Here is a 15,330-nt window from a genome sequence, read left to right as displayed (position 1 = left end):
AGGACGGTCTCGATCTCTCGACCTCGTGATCCACCCGCCTCGGCCTCCCAAAGTGCTGGGATTACAGGCTTGAGCCACCGCGCCCGGCGTAAATGATGATTTTTAACTCAGGTTTTCCAGATAACCAGAGGCAGAGATTGAAATCGAGCTTAGGTGTTCTGCCTTTTTCATTCCTTGTTCTTACTGTTGCTTTTTAAAGAATGAAAACTCTGGACTCCTTGAACTGAAAGAGATCTTAGAGATCTTTTAGGTCAGCATTTGCTAGTTCTGCAGGATGTGAAATTTCTTGAGTATTTATTGTGTGACCAGAGAGAGACTGACGTGGGTTTTCTCTATTTCTCATAGCATTTCAATTCTCAGTGGTAACTGGGATTCCTCAAAGAAGGGTTAGAATTGTTGAGAAATGAAATAGCTCTTCCCAGGGAAGATGTAGCCCAAAGATACAAAATGATGGTGGCCTGAGTTGGAAACTATGGTTTCCTGCATTTTTATTTATGGTGTGGCATCAAAAGTCCAGGTTCTGCATTTCTAAAACGTCCTGATTAATGAAATTTCACTCACAGCTTTTTTATTCCCTTTTGATTTGATGGAAAATGTGAAGCATTTGCACAGGGAGGAAAATATAGCCTCTTTTCATTTTGCTTAAACCCCACAAGGCTTTACTCAGTAGCACCTGTTTGGGTGGACTTCAACAAGCATCTCCAAAATAGAAATGTTCCATTAGTAAATTGTTTGGGAAATAGACCGTGCTCAGGAATGAGCCACTGAAAGAGCTGCAAAGTTATTCTGCTGTTTCATCCTTGCCTATGTTCACCTGGGGGAGTTTCGTGTCCTATTTTTAAACTACGTTTCACCTTAAGCAACAAAGCAGCCCTTTGGAAATTACATATAAAGTCTATTATTGTAATCTGTTTATTAAAAAGTATTTTGTCTCTTAATTAGTATTAGATCCAAGAGTGCTGCTATGTTTATTTACGTATGTATAGACATATGTACATACATGTTATGTATATTTCTTGCTATGCATATAATATAAACATTGTACCTTATATATATCTTAGATAATATATAATCATATATACTCTATGCTATATTTACAAATATACGCACATGTATATATGTGCATATATATAAATAAAGCACTGATGTGGAAATATACATAAAGCACGAAGCGTGTGCGTATATATATTATATATGCTAATCCTTTATGTATGTTTTCCAGTCATTCCTTAAGTTCTCTAATGCAACTGTTAGTTCTAGTTCTCCATTTCTCAAGCAAAGAGCCTCATTAGAGAATTTACGTCTCTAGTCCAAGGATGCGCAGTCATAACAAACTTGATATTTCACATCGGTGCTGATTCTAGAGCCTCTGTTTCCCCTCCTCTACATCATTCTGGTTTTCTCACAGTTAAAAATATAGGAACATCAAATACCCCTGTATCGGATGGAACAGAAAGGAAGCTAATAACTCATCTACTTAAACTTCATTTTCTGGGAGAAATGGGAGCCCGAAGAACTGAAATCACTTGCTCAAATGCACGTAGTTAATTAACCGACAAGAGTCAGCACTTCTCAGCATCTATTTTCACTCCAGGATTCTACTCATATTGTAGAATCTCATTCAGAGTGAGATTTTGTTGGAATTTACTCCCCCAAATGAAACTAGATTTATTGTATTTTCTGTCTAGGTAAAGGAATTTGTGATTTAAAAAACAGCCTTAACTCTGTCCACATAAAATCGTGAATATGCATAAGAGATGTATGAACGATGGACTCTAAAATATTTATGGTGATTATCTCCAGGTAGTGGGATTTCAGATGATCTGTCTCTTTCTCTATACTTTTTTTAAGGTCAGGTGCTCAGTTAATAACCCTGTGTGTAGTTTTTTTTTTTTTTTTTTTAGCATTCTCCTGTTCATGTAACAATATACAAACATGTATACATGTATTTCAGGGTTGTCATATTTGTTTTACAAAAATGTTTTTCCCCATACATTCTCTGAAGTTTGCTTCTATCGCTTAAAAACATTTTGTAAAAATCTCTCCAAGTCCATTGGTAAAGCTCTATTTAAATATTGCCCAACATGACATGGTTGAGAATGTGCCACGGTTTTACTCATTCCTCTTTCAATGAGTTCTCAGTTTGTTTCTCCATGTTTGCCACCACAGGCAATGCTGCAATGAATATCCTTGTACTGGTGGCTTTATTTCTACAGAACAGATTCCAGCAGTTGAACTGATGAGTCAAAGTCGTCATAGATTTAAAATGCTAAGCGGTATTGCCAGAATGCACTCCAAAAACGACTGTGACATTCCACGTTTCCACTAGCAAGGAACTCTTTTCTGTGAACCCCCACCACCAACGAAATCAGTCTTTAATGTTTACCAACCTGAGGGGTGAGCAGTGCTACTGCACCGTCTCATTCTAATTGGCACTTCCCTGATTCATAACATTAGCAGGCACTTACATTATGCTTTGCCCTGTGCCAGGCTGTGTGCTCAGGCTCTACATGGAGCACTTTACATATATTAGCTCTCAATCCTTACAACAATCCCTTGAGACAGATACTATAATCATCCCCATTTGCAAGATAAGGCAACTGACACACGAGGTGTTTGATAACTTGGCCAGGGTTATATCACTAGGCAGTCTGTCTCTACAACGGCTTAACTAGTCCAGTCACTGCACAGGGCTTCTTCTGGGCACACAGTATTTTCATGTGTTTATAGATACTTTGGAATGCTTTCCATAAACTTCTTACTTGTATATTTTACTTACTTTTCTATGAGATTGCTATTTGATTCTCAATTTGAAGAGCTATTTGATAGATAGATATTAACTGTAATTCTTTACAATCTGGTTGCAAATGCTTTTACCTAAATTTAACATCTCTTGATTTTGTTAATGGTATTTTTTTTACCATGTGAAAGTTTTTAAATTTTAAGTGTCAATCTATATTCTAAATATATGTCGGACAATATGTTCTGGTTTTCATATACATGTATGCCTAATTTTTTTGTTATTTTATGGCTTTATTCAATCAGAACTTTATCTTTGAATATGCTTTCTTCTGGATGAATAGACAGAGCCAGTATCACTTATTATAGTATATTAACTGTCCTTTCTTTAACTAGATTAAAATATGATTTTCATATAGTTTACTATATTATTTGAACACATTATTATAACACAGTAGTTATCTGTGAATTATTTGAACACGGTTATTATTTGAACAGTTATCGGTGAACAGTGAGAAGCAAAAGTTCTCAGTTCCTCTTTTACAGTTTCTGTATTTTCCACAATTGATACGTCATCACATATTACAATGATAATAAGAAAGCATGGTACATATTATTTTTACTTAGAAAATATAAATGTAAAAATAGAAACAAAATCTATGACCTCACATTCAGACTCAACATCTCTTCCATTTCGATGTCATGCAATGTTTTCTGACGGAGGTTTAATTTCAAAGAAACAGCATCAATAACGTGGGCTCCACAGTCTCCCCACATCCCTCTGAGCGCCCGGCGAGGGGCTGGGGGCGGCCCCCGCACCTTAACCCACGAGGACCTCTCCCAGGGACCTTCTTACATTCTCTCTAATCTTCCCCAAAGCCTTGCAAGATGGGAGTGATAGTATCATTATTCCCTCTTCAGAGTTTCCGCGCTCAAGTCCCCGCACCAAGTGTCTCTGTACGGGAGGCCCGATGGTTAGAGCGCGGAGCTCGCGGAGTTCCAGGCCAGCCCCACGACCGCGCTCCACGGGCCAGGGGGACCCTGAGCTTCCATGTCTAGTACAATCATGACTACAAGACGGTTTTCCTTAAAGGGGGGCTGTGAGCATTCAGCGACACCGCGAGGAAAAGCCCTTAGCTCGGCGCCGGGGAACGGCGGGCGACTTCCGAGGCCCCGGGGGACCCGCAGACACCCGGCCGCGCCCTGCGCAGCCGCCCCCGCCGCGGGGCCCTCTCCCCGGGAGCCGCTGCCTCGCCCGGGCCTCCGGTTGACGCGCAGCGCCCCCAGCCGTCCGCAGGCGGGATCGACGCTTCGGTCCCCCCGAGGTGAGGGCGCTGGTGCTGCGGGGCTGGCGGCGGCCTCCTCTTCCCCCCACCGTCGCCCGGCAACCTGGGGGTCCGCGTGGCTTCTGCCGGACCGGGGGCTGGGGGATGCGCTCGCCTCTGTCCCTCCAGGGCCCCTTCCCTGTCCCAGGTCGATTCCCCTCCGTCTGACCGGCCATCGCGAGCAGCTGCGTCTCCCTCCTCGGGGGGTCGTCCCTGTCCGGCTGCCGGGACCCGATTTTCCCTGCGAAGCCTTCGCCCCGCAGGGGGCCTCGCCCCGGCCTCGGAAACGGCAGGGCGCGGGCTGGGCACACGGCCCTCCCGCCGGCGAGCAGGCAGCGCCCGCGTTCTCTGGCGTTTGGAGCAGCCCTGCCAATTCGCTCGTACTCTGCCCACGTGCCCGGGACTAAAAAGGAAGCGGGCCAGGCCCGAGCAAAATTAGACAATGGGCTCCCAGAACACCGAGGGCGAGGGCGGCCCGAGCACCTGCTGTTCGCGCCCCTCGGGGCTGAAATTGGGCACGGAGTCGGCGAGGGAGGCCTTGCGGGGAGGGAGGGGTCGAGCTGTGCGTTTGCTGCAGGGAATTCTTCCTCCGCATTCCAGATGGGACTCCACGCGGGCAGCCCGGAGGAGGGGGTGGGGAAAGACCAAGCCCCGCGCTGGATTCCCTCGGGGCCGCAGAGTGGGGTGCTTACCGCTGGAGCCGGGCACACTGTCCTCTGCCTGGGGGACGCCTTCAGGACGGGACAGGGTGGCGGCCTCTCCAGAGGCCCAGCTGGCCGCTGCGAGCCCGTGTGTGGGCAGGGGCAGGGGGTGAGGAGGAAGCTTTCCGAAGAGAGGCGCATGCGGCTTCTTGTCCCACGTTCCTTACAGATCCGCTCTGCAACCTCGGTTCCTTGAGAAAAGTTCAGGTTTCTTTCTCTAAACAGCAGAGCGAATAAAAATCCCTATCTTGTACCCTATGAGAAGAAGAGGAGATGAAATGTTGAATCCATATAGTATCTGCTTATAGAGTTACTGAGTTCTATTTTGGGATGAAGAAAAATGTAAACCTTACCATGGTAATATTTTTATCTTTGAGGTTAACTAAAGCACCAGAAGGTATGAAGGCAAAGAGAGGAAACGGGGCAATGGAACGAATACTTCTCAAGGATCTCTCAGGTGCCACGGACTGGGCCAGGTGCCTTCCATGTGCTACCTCATTTCACAGGGCAGGTAACATTTCTGAACGATGAGGCAGCTAAAAAGCAGACAGCTTCCTGGCACATTAGAGAAACAAAAGAAATGTAAGAGACTGGAATGCCTGCTGTGTCAAAACACCTAATGAGGAAACAACGTCAGAGAGAATTCGTCGTGCTAATTCTCCAGCTCTGCCAGAAGAACTAAAATAAATGTGTCGCCAGAGGAATCACAAAGCAAAGTCTATTACTGTTCTGGGGATTCTATGCGGGAGTCCGAGGTGCGACAGGGGATGGGACATGTGTTACGTGTTAGTATCATGCTGAATGGCAGTGCTTCATGCGAAGGGCACTGCATTGGGAATACGTATGTCCTAGTAAAAACCACGGGCACACTCAGAAAGGTAGAGCAAGACAAAAATTGTAACAAAAAACGAGGAGGATGGATGCCATTGTTTTGAGATCTTGGCTACAAAGATCAGTAACAAGGGCGACGCCTCCGAACTTGGACAGGCAGTTTTTGGGCACAGGGATGTTTCGTGCAGGGTTGTGACGCCCTTTATGCAAGGTTGCGTGCTTTGCAGCGTCTTTTGTGATGGTTTTTATCACCAGGCACACAAGCCTGAGAATTCTCTCTTCACTGCCTTTCTTGGCCCTATTAGTCAGGTGTTTTTCTTTTTCTTGTATTAGTGACTCCATGCCCTATTAGTCAGGTGTTTTTCTTTTTCTTGTATTAGTGACTCCATTTTGTTTCTGACAACTTTCACAGAACAAGTGTGTGTAAATCACAGGTTCCTGTCTGAACGGATTCTGATCATGTCTTCTCATGGAGTGTAATTTAATGCCTCAAAAAAAAAAAAAATTGATCACCTAATGAAGACCTCTTTGCTGACCTGTTTGTGGTCTCCTCTGACTGGTGGGGGTCCCAGGTGATTTGCTCACCAATGTGAACTCATCAGAAAAGCATTGAATGTAGCCTCTCTCCTTCATATGATTGCCCTATCAGTTTACGGGACATGTAACCAAATGCTATGCTCATTTCTTTCTTGATAAGGGCCAGCCTGAGGTTTCCAAAGCTACTCTAAGAATTCAGGGGTCCTCAGTGATGTTCCAGGCCCATGGTGCAATGATAGCTGCTGCTGCTTTTTTTTTTTTTTTTTTTTTTTTTTTTTTTTTTTTTTTTGAGACGGAATCTTGCTCTTTTGCCCAGGTTGGAAGGTAGTGGCTCAATCTTGGCTCATTGCAACCACCTCCACCTCCTAGATTCAAGCGATTCTCCTGCCTCAGTCTCCCCCAAGTAGCTGGGATTACAGGCACACCCCACCATACCCAGCTAAGTTTTGCATTTTTAGTAGAGACAGGGTTTTACCATCTTGGCCAGGCTGGTCTCGAACTCCTGACCTGAAGTGATCCATACGCCTCGTCCTCCCAAAGTGCTGGGCTTACAGGCATGAGCCACCGCACCCGGCCCTTGATAGCTCTTTATCAGCTTGTGCAGGCACCTCTCATGAATAACAGCAAGATCACCTGTTGTCCTGTGATGAGCTTTTCTCAACTTTTCTTTCTGTGGATTAAAGCCAATTTTGGATTTAGCTGCTAATGCTCAAAATAAAAGCTCAATCAATAACTGTCCCTGCTTCATAAATGGGCCAGCATTTTATACGCCTTCAGATCTGGGGTCAGTTAAGTATGATTTTCATAAAAACATGCATAATTTTTTGGAAGTAGTCAAAGGAGTGCCCCATAGAGCATGCTTTGTGCCTTTTGTTTAAAATGTTTGCTAATGATTTACAGTCCCTTTTTGATCTTTGCAAAGAATGCCTATATTTCCATCAACCTAACCCTTCCTGCCTTTGAGGACAGAAAAGTTAGTCCTCTCCAGGGTCAGAGAACAAAAACAGAGCTTTCCCTCTCTACCTTCAGATATGATGGCTTAGAATGAATTACTGCTAAGCCAAAATCATTTTTTGGCATATGTTCCTAAAAATGTAATTAGTCCGTTTACAACTCTAGGCAGCAGGTGAGCTCATTCTATTTCATAGAGAGTCATTCCACAACCAACATTCGCTGAAGGATTCACAGAAACCTATGTCATTTCAACGTGATGCGTTACAAGTATGTTGTTAGAATTTTTCTGTCTATGAGGTAAATATTTGCTAAGTATTATGAATTTTTCTTCATTATGCTCTCTGGTGAAAAACTTGGAAATTTCATCCGTGTGTGTGTGTGTGTGTGTGTGTGTGTGTCGTTATTTTTGGGAAATGTCTCAAAAGTATCTTGCAAAGAAACTCCTGGCCCTGCCCACACGGTATGTCTCCCTCCACCCTCTTTTGTCTTTTTCTATCAAACTTTTTTTAACACTCACTGTGTATCAGGCACTCTAGGCACGAGAATAGAGTGGGGAACAAATGTGGCACAGTTCTCCGCCTCATTAGTCTTACATCATATTGGAACAAGAGTGTGGGTTTGGCTTCTTACTTTTTATCTGAAGATCCAAGCCTTGTTTTCCCATGTATTTGCTTTTGGAATCATGTGGACCCAGCTCTTGGCAACAGAGATCCACAAAAACCTTGTGCTACTCAGCTCTGCTGTCCCAAAGGTTACCCTTTCTCCCATTAAGGTTCAAAGTACGAATACTGGTTTCCAAGCTTCCTTTAAAAACAGGACTTTTTTCTAAAAAGAAAATTGATTTAGAAACCAAATATGTCAAATAGACTATTTTGAAGCTACTCTATTTCTATCTAAAATAGGATGGAACGCTAGCTGCCTTCTTGAGTCTCCTACTTTCTCCAGAGCTCTGAGAGAATCCCACCAAGCCTGCTTTAAAACAGACTCTCCCCTGGAGAACTGACTTACCTGGAGCGTAGCCTCTGCGGGCCCACACTCTAGGCTGAATGATAAATCCCGGGCTGAACTGAGAGGAATGTGGCCCTCAAGCTTGTCAGTGGGGTTCCTCGTTGTTTTTCTGTACATCTTTAAAAGGGCTGCCTTTTTCAGAATCGATGAGCAAAATCACACTTCCTCATGTCCATCTGGTGCTCTGTATGGTGTCCGAGTCTATTCAAAATGATAAAAACTACGACTCAGTGTTGAAAGGAGAGGCAAGCGAGGTGCCATTGTTGAAACAGGCTTTCCGATTGGGATTGTTAAGACTGAATTTCTTTTTCCTCAGCAGGGCTTGCGTAGGGAGCTCCGCACCTCACTTAGTTTAAACAGCAGGTTCTTACTCCACAGTCAAGCAAAACAGAAAGGTAAGCGGGTCAGATCTCAGATACTTGCAAAGAGGGTAACAAAGAAAATAGCTTGGGCACATATTTCACAGAATAAAAATCGGCTAGTCCAGCGTTTGTATTTCTGGAGGATAGGAGACAGAGGGAGGGAGGGAGGAAGGGGGAGAGAGAGAGGTGTTTCTAATTCAGACCTGCAGCATAATTTCACCATCTGCTAGAACGAGTCCCCGTGACACAAAACTCTGCAGCTTCCTACCTTCTCACGCCCCCATTCTGCTTCCACTCCATTGCTAGGAGAGGCTGTCTGGAACTGGAGAGTTTTGAGAAGCTGTTGGTGGAGGAGTTTTTTTTTTCCCAGCAGAGTGGATCTATCCTGGGGACCAACAGCCTGAGAGCCTGCGGGGCTTACAGCTCTCCAGGACTGAGGCCCTGGGCAGAGATTCATCCACATATTTATTTGCTCTTTGACAGGTGATTCTTATTAATACACAGGTGTTCTACATGTACATGTAACTCAGGGACATGCCAAGTAGGCAGCCGTTACTTGCCTACCGCTAATTATAAACTAAAAGGTATCCTCTGCAAAGGAGCCACGGGGGCAGGGTCAACTTCACGTTTCTCAACATCTTCCCACTTCTTTGCTTCACAAAGCCAGGTAAGCAAGTACGGCTCCATCTTGGTGGGCTATTTCTTAGAGGCTTCGGGATCCGTACTTGCAAACTACACAAAGAGAAACAAAACAGATTAATAACAATCACAACAGCAATCATAGATCCAAGTGTTTTTCGTCCAAATTTTAGGGCTGCCAATCTATTAGGTTCCTGAAGCCCCTTGGAACCTCCTGAGGAGGTGACCCAGAAGCTTCCTTTTCTAGGTAAAGACGGGGAAGCAGTGTGGATTCTTTAGTGTGCTCTGAGAGCCATGTGTCACCACACACTTCTTTGTGTCTTTGTATCTCCTGCTGCATTTTGAAGCATTTTTATAGTATGCAACGTTGCCTAATAGAGCATTTTTATATCCAGAAAAAAAAATTACCTACTCTTACATTTCTTAAGGAGTTGGGACCCAAAAATCTTTTGGAAAACAGGGCAGAAGTCGTTCTTCTGTAACTACTTCCTGCTGAAAAGGGGTGTTGAGTCCTTTGGGGTCCCTCCTCCTTGCTTGCTGTCTAAAGGCCTTTCCAGACGCTGTTTTATTCTCTCCCGATTGTGTTCAGTCTCATTATATACTCTTTAGACTTACTAAAGTTAATCTATAACTCTCCTACCACCAAAATATATGGGTCATTTAAAAGCTCTTTAGATTCAGAGCTGTATTTCTTGTAAATTTCTAATGAAGAACTAGAGCCTGATTCTCTATTGTATTTTCCTTCCCAGACTTTTCTTGGTTTACGGCCATAGGCATTTTTCAAAATTCGTTTTATTCAACTCTTAACATTGACCATACTATTTTTGGTTGTGGTCCTACTAATGCCATGTCTCCAGATAATAGAGTTGTTGCTCTCTGTATAAATTCCAAACAATTGTTCTTTATCCATCATCTGAATTGTGTGTTACTGCAAGAGGACTGACCAGTGCAATCAATACTAAGTATCCCCTTAGGGGACCAATAATCAATAGTTCCATAGGAATTGTTGCGCAGCACCTCAGCCTCTATCATAACGCAATCTCTCCAGGTTAATGTTTTTAACTTAGGGGATCATTCTTTATTTGCATTCAGGTTTTGATGGCCAAAACCTTGTTGCTTTATTTCCTAAATTACTACAGAAAATACTAAGGCCAGAGATCATTAAAGGAAGGAAAGAGGATATGTCCAATGTGTGAAAATTTCTTTTGCTTCTATCCCAGCTCTGGAAATACTCACTTTAATCGCGATAACCATCATCGTGATTACCGTAATAGGCCGTCTTGTTTTCTTCAGGTGGAGGGGTCGTTTTTTTCCACATCACCTCCTGTGCCCCAAATCTTTCCCAGAATCTAGGGGAAGGGAGGACAAGGCAGTTTTGTTATTGTTGTAATTTGGTTGTTTTGAGGAGCATTCTTGTTTTCCTGAATAGAAGTAATACATCTGACAATGCCTGGGAAGGATGTGGGTCCATAGGGTCTCTTACACGTTGCTGATGGGACTGTGTACTGATTTAATGCAACAACTTTGGGAAAACACTCTTTTTATTATTGACAAATTGTAATTGTATGTATTTACGGGGTAGGATATGATTACACAATGTACTATCTGGGTGTAGCACACACTCTGACGCACGTTTTCTCTGGTGGCAGTTCTCCTCTGGCCGGCCGCCTGGGCTGTCACCTTGTCCACCGCTGCCAGTGCTATTGGGAGGCAGCTGGAGACCCTGCGCCGGAGGGCTGGCTGACAAGTTCTCCATACCCGATAGTAAACACCCAATAAATGGGCATTATTATGACAAAGGTAGTAGAGAGTTTCACAGAGGATTGTTTTGGTCCCCCAAACCCCTGTCACCCAGGCTGGAGTGCAGTGGCACCATCTAGGCTCACTGCAACCTCTGCCTCCTGAGCAATTCTCCTGCGTCAGCCTCCTGAGTAGGTGGGAATTACAAGTGCCCGCCACCATGCCTGGCTAATTTTTGTATTTTTGTAGAGATGGTTTTTTTTTTTTTTTTTTTTTTTTTTTTTTTTTTTTTTTTTTTTTTTACCATGTTGGCCAAGCTGGTCTCGAACTCCTGACCTCAGGTGATCCGCCCGCCTCAGCCTACCAAAGTGCTGGGATTATAGGTGTGAGTCACTGTGCTCTGTCTCACAGAGGTTTAGAAAGCACTGGCTTAAAATGAGATGCCTCTCACTTGATTAGCCAAGAATTTTCCATTATTGCCCTACCTATACAGAGATGAAAGGTTATCATTCTTTCCTGTATTTCTTACTCAGAATTTCAAATTTAGAGATGTCAGATTCAGTAATTTTAGTCTAAAGAGGACCATTTTTGCCATCACCACAAAGCCTGGGAACCCTTGACTTCGAGACCCACAAGAGGCCCCCCAGCAAAAGATCTGTATCTTGCTCTCAGCATTTCGAGCTCTGCCCACACTGTGTTGATTCAGATAGATGAATAACAACACAAAAGAAAGTACAGGGTGTATTCTTTCATTAATGAGTTTATTCATCAGGAAAGGAGAGAATAAATGCTGCTAATGACAATAGCCAGTTTACAGGGAATTAAGAGACCTTTTTGCTTGAATATGCTGAAAGTTTAAATGAGGAACAATACATCACCTAATTCAGTAGTTTTTACACTGTGCTCAGTGGAGCCCTAAAGTTTTGCCAAGGCATCTCAGGGGCAGCTCTGAAGTTCTGAAGTTAGTCATCATCCCTCTGGCTGAATGTTAACTTGCACGGCCCAGAGGAACTCAGGCTGTAAGGCCTGAGGATGAGCTGTACCAGAACCTTCATGCTGCCTAAGGTCACAATCAATTCTGGGGATGTATGACCTCGGGCAAGTCACTTCCCACCTCTGGCGTCCGTCTTCTTTTCTGTCCAATGAGGAGAATCCATGGCGTGACAACTTAGGAGAATCAATGGCGTGACAACTTTAAAAATCTTCTGGCTCTAAAATTCTGAGACTCTGACATGAATTGCGCTCTCTTCAACGTTTACTTCCAACTAAAAAAGATGTTTAGGACCACCTTGATTCAACTGTCTTCAAAGCTGGCAATCGTTTCTTTGACATTTCTCAGTGATCGCAAATCACAGCCCTTTCAGGATAAATGTGATTTGGGGAAGTGACAGAAGACATTCACTCATTCTGAAGCAGGTGTTTGATTCAGTTCACTCCGCAAGAGCTTAGTGAGTGCCTTTCAAGAGCCAGGCATGGACAAAGCTGAGATAAAGTGATGAGGCCAAACTTTTGCTTTTTCTCAAGCGTCTCCCAGGCCGGTGATAAGCTGGTAAGACACGTGTGTTTCTTGTGTGGTTTGTATGTTTCGTAAGTGGGGCCATCCTGACAGGAGATGATGAAATGCTAGAGCCAACATCAGAAAAATTGGGAGTTGCCCTGGAGACAGGGAGACCTCTCTCCTCTCTACCATTTTGAAGTCTCATTAATATCCTCTGACAAGAGAACATGAGGCCTGAAGCTGTAAGCAGTCCATTCTCCTATTCCCACCCTCCTTGGGAAGTGCTAAGTACCTTCGACTCTCAGATCCTTTTGGTAGCTGACTGGTTGGGAGGTGAATGTTGTTTGTAAGGATCGCTGAGTCAGCCTTCACGGCAGCCATATTACTCACACTTGGTTCAAATAGGTAATTGTTCATAGTTAGGAGAGTCAGTCTGTATCACAGAAATCAGGCTAATTTAGGTTCAAATCCCAGGCCCATCTAACTTGCTCTGTGGCTTTGGGCAAGCCACTTAAATGAAATCATAGATACCTTGCAAGGTTGCCATATGGACAAGGAATCCCATGTATAGAGCGTTCAGTATACGTTAATGCCTAGTGAGGGTTCAAAAAGTGGTGGTTCTGACTGGGTACGATGGCTCACACCTGTAATGCACTTTGGGAGGCTGAGGCTGGCAGATCACTTGAGTTCAGGAGTTCGAGACCAGCCAGACCAACAAAGTGAAATCCCATCTTTACTAAAGATACAGAAATTAGCTGGGCATGGTGTTGCATGCCCAACTACTAGGATGGCTGAGGCAGGAGAACTGCTTGAACCCAGGAGACAAAGGTTGCAGTGAGCTAAGATCACGCCACTGCACTCCAGCCTGGGTGACACAGTAAAATTGTTTAAAAAAAAAAAAAAAAAAGGTGTTGGTTTTTTATTATAGGGCTGCAAGGAGGATACTAGTGTGCACATAGCTTAGCGAGCTGGCCTGGACCAGTTCTCTTTGAGGTACTGAAACTTGAAGGAACCACTTGAAGGAACCAGCTGAGCAGAAGCTTACAGATTTACCTTAGGAGAGTATGTGGCTTGGATGGGGCTCAAGAACCAGAGAAGGAAGAAGGTGGGGCGAAGGTGAGTCAGCAGTCTGGCCAGACCAGTTGATGGAAGCAAGACCTGAACTGGATTCAAGAGAGAAACTTTCATTGCCTCAGGTTAAAGATGGTCTCAAAGGTTGACATTACAAAATACAGAAAGGTGATGCCAGGTATGGAGGCATGCGCCTGTAATCTGTTACTTGGGAGGCTGATGTGGGAGGACTGAAGGCCAGGAGTTTCATGCTGCAGTGCATGACGCTATCACCTGTGAATAGTCACTGCACTCCAGCCTGGGCAACACAGCAAGACCCTCTCTCAAAAAAATTTTTTTTAAAAAGAGTAATTGTAGGAAGGTGAATGGATGGAATGGATGTCTACTTTTCATTGACCTACTTGATTAGATGAATAATCTACCTTTAAAAAGCCACTTAATCACCACCAGAGCCATTAAGAAATAAGAAAATTTCAACAGTTGAAAGAGGTCTTCGGTGCGTATGCTAAATGTGGAACTGGAAATAGGTGAATGATCCTCTAAAAATAAACGCGGTCTTCCTTGTACACGCATGTGTGGAGGTAAGGGTCCGACAGCTCGGGGGCTGCAGACTGGAGACCTTTGCTGTCACATTTCTTTTGTTTCACTTGAACAATGTTTTACAATAAGATTTCACCTGGGTTTGTTTTTTGTCAAATACTGAAAGATGGAGCCACACACTCTTCCACAGCGACAGTCTGCCTGCACCAAGTCCCCACTGCCTCCTGTGGGTATTTGATGGGGTAGGGGACTTCAGAAAAAGTTGCTAAAACCGAGACAACTTTTTGGGGGTTTCAGGCTATTTGCCACTCCCTCCTTGAAATGCTCTTGGTTTTTATCCACTGCTCCAGCCTTTTCCTCCCACCTCTCCAACTGCTCTTTTTCATTCCTTTCTACAAAAGTCCTTCCTCCTCTGCTGTCCTCAGATTCTAGGAATCTCAGGGCTCTATTTTAGATCTTCTCTTCTCCCTCTTCCACAGTTTTCTTGGTTAACCTCATCTCCTCTCAAGGTTTTGAATCCCAGCCAAACGCTGCTTATGTCCATGGTAGGTGTGCAGTACACATGGGACTGGTGGAATCGTGAGGAAACACAAGATGGGAGAATTCTGGGGTGAGTTCAGTTTTTGTTTTGTAGACAGGGTCTTCTATGTTGCCCAGGCTGGTCTCAAAGTTCTGGGCTCAAGAGATCCTCCCAACCGCAGCCTCCTGAGGAGGAGATAGGATTATAGGTGTGCACCACCACGCTCCACCTGGTGTTTATTTTTTATGTTCTCTTCTGTTCTTTCACTGATCTAAACTACTTATTTTTAAAATCATAATGCTTACTTTGGAAACTTAGGAAAATACAGACATATACAAATAGGGAAATAGCAATTGCCTACAATCCAAGATAACCACTGTTAGTATTTTGACTATTTAACTAGAACCTCTCTCCATGACTTCCATCACTCTCCACCCCCGCACCGTAATTTTTTCTTCATAATCTGTGTCCTTTTTATTTGCCACTTTATCTTCTATCTTCTTTACATTCGTCCATTTGTCCACTACAACCACCCCAGGTCCTACTGTCTGGCATCCAGAAGGCATGCATGCACATCATCTTTGTTGAATAAATAAGTCAATGTCATTGTGTGTGTGTGTGTGTGTGTGTGTGTGTGTGTGTGTAGAGTGAGCAAGCACTGGATCATACTTTGTATACAATTCTAGAGTTTTACTCACTTACCATTACCTTTCTGCATGCTACTGACTTGTTTAAAACCCTTCATTGATTTCTTATGTTACCCTTAGAACAAGGTCCAAAATCCTTACTGTAGCCCACAAGCCTGGGTTTTTACAGCCAAGATGTCCCCCAGAATTAACTCCCCTGAGGATAAAAGGTTAAAAAA

The 15,330-nt window shown here is 44.0% G+C and overlaps 1 protein-coding gene across 2 annotated transcripts; it reads right to left on the bottom strand.

Moving 5' to 3' along the window:
• Positions 1-1,179: 1,179 nt before the first annotated feature.
• LOC120360134 (uncharacterized) lies at positions 1,180-15,320 on the bottom strand. 2 transcript variants are annotated; one of them, XM_074389826.1, is made up of 5 exons: positions 8,096-15,320; positions 6,609-6,803; positions 5,119-5,320; positions 4,757-5,020; positions 1,180-4,467 (listed from the first exon to the last, which is right to left on the bottom strand). In XM_074389826.1, exons 4-5 carry the CDS (start codon positions 4,904-4,906, stop codon positions 3,715-3,717), a joined length of 903 nt encoding a protein of 300 aa, XP_074245927.1. In that variant the 5' UTR covers positions 4,907-5,020; positions 5,119-5,320; positions 6,609-6,803; positions 8,096-15,320; the 3' UTR covers positions 1,180-3,714. The 2 variants fall into 2 exon arrangements, with proteins under 2 accessions (XP_074245927.1, XP_074245926.1); XM_074389825.1 differs by having other exon boundaries at positions 3,776-5,020.
• Positions 15,321-15,330: the final 10 nt, after the last annotated feature.

The sequence above is a fragment of the Saimiri boliviensis genome, chromosome 19 (genome assembly GCF_048565385.1).
Source record: "Saimiri boliviensis isolate mSaiBol1 chromosome 19, mSaiBol1.pri, whole genome shotgun sequence".
Taxonomy (NCBI): Eukaryota; Metazoa; Chordata; class Mammalia; order Primates; family Cebidae; genus Saimiri; species Saimiri boliviensis.
The sequence above is the reverse complement of the archived record's forward strand: the minus strand, read 5'-3'. Positions and strand labels throughout refer to the sequence as shown.

What these genes read in the sequence shown, in the direction of transcription:
- LOC120360134 (XM_074389825.1), bottom strand. Translation starts at nt 4,906, where the DNA reads ATGCGCCTCTCTTCGGAAAGCTTCCTCCTCACCCCCTGCCCCTGCCCA.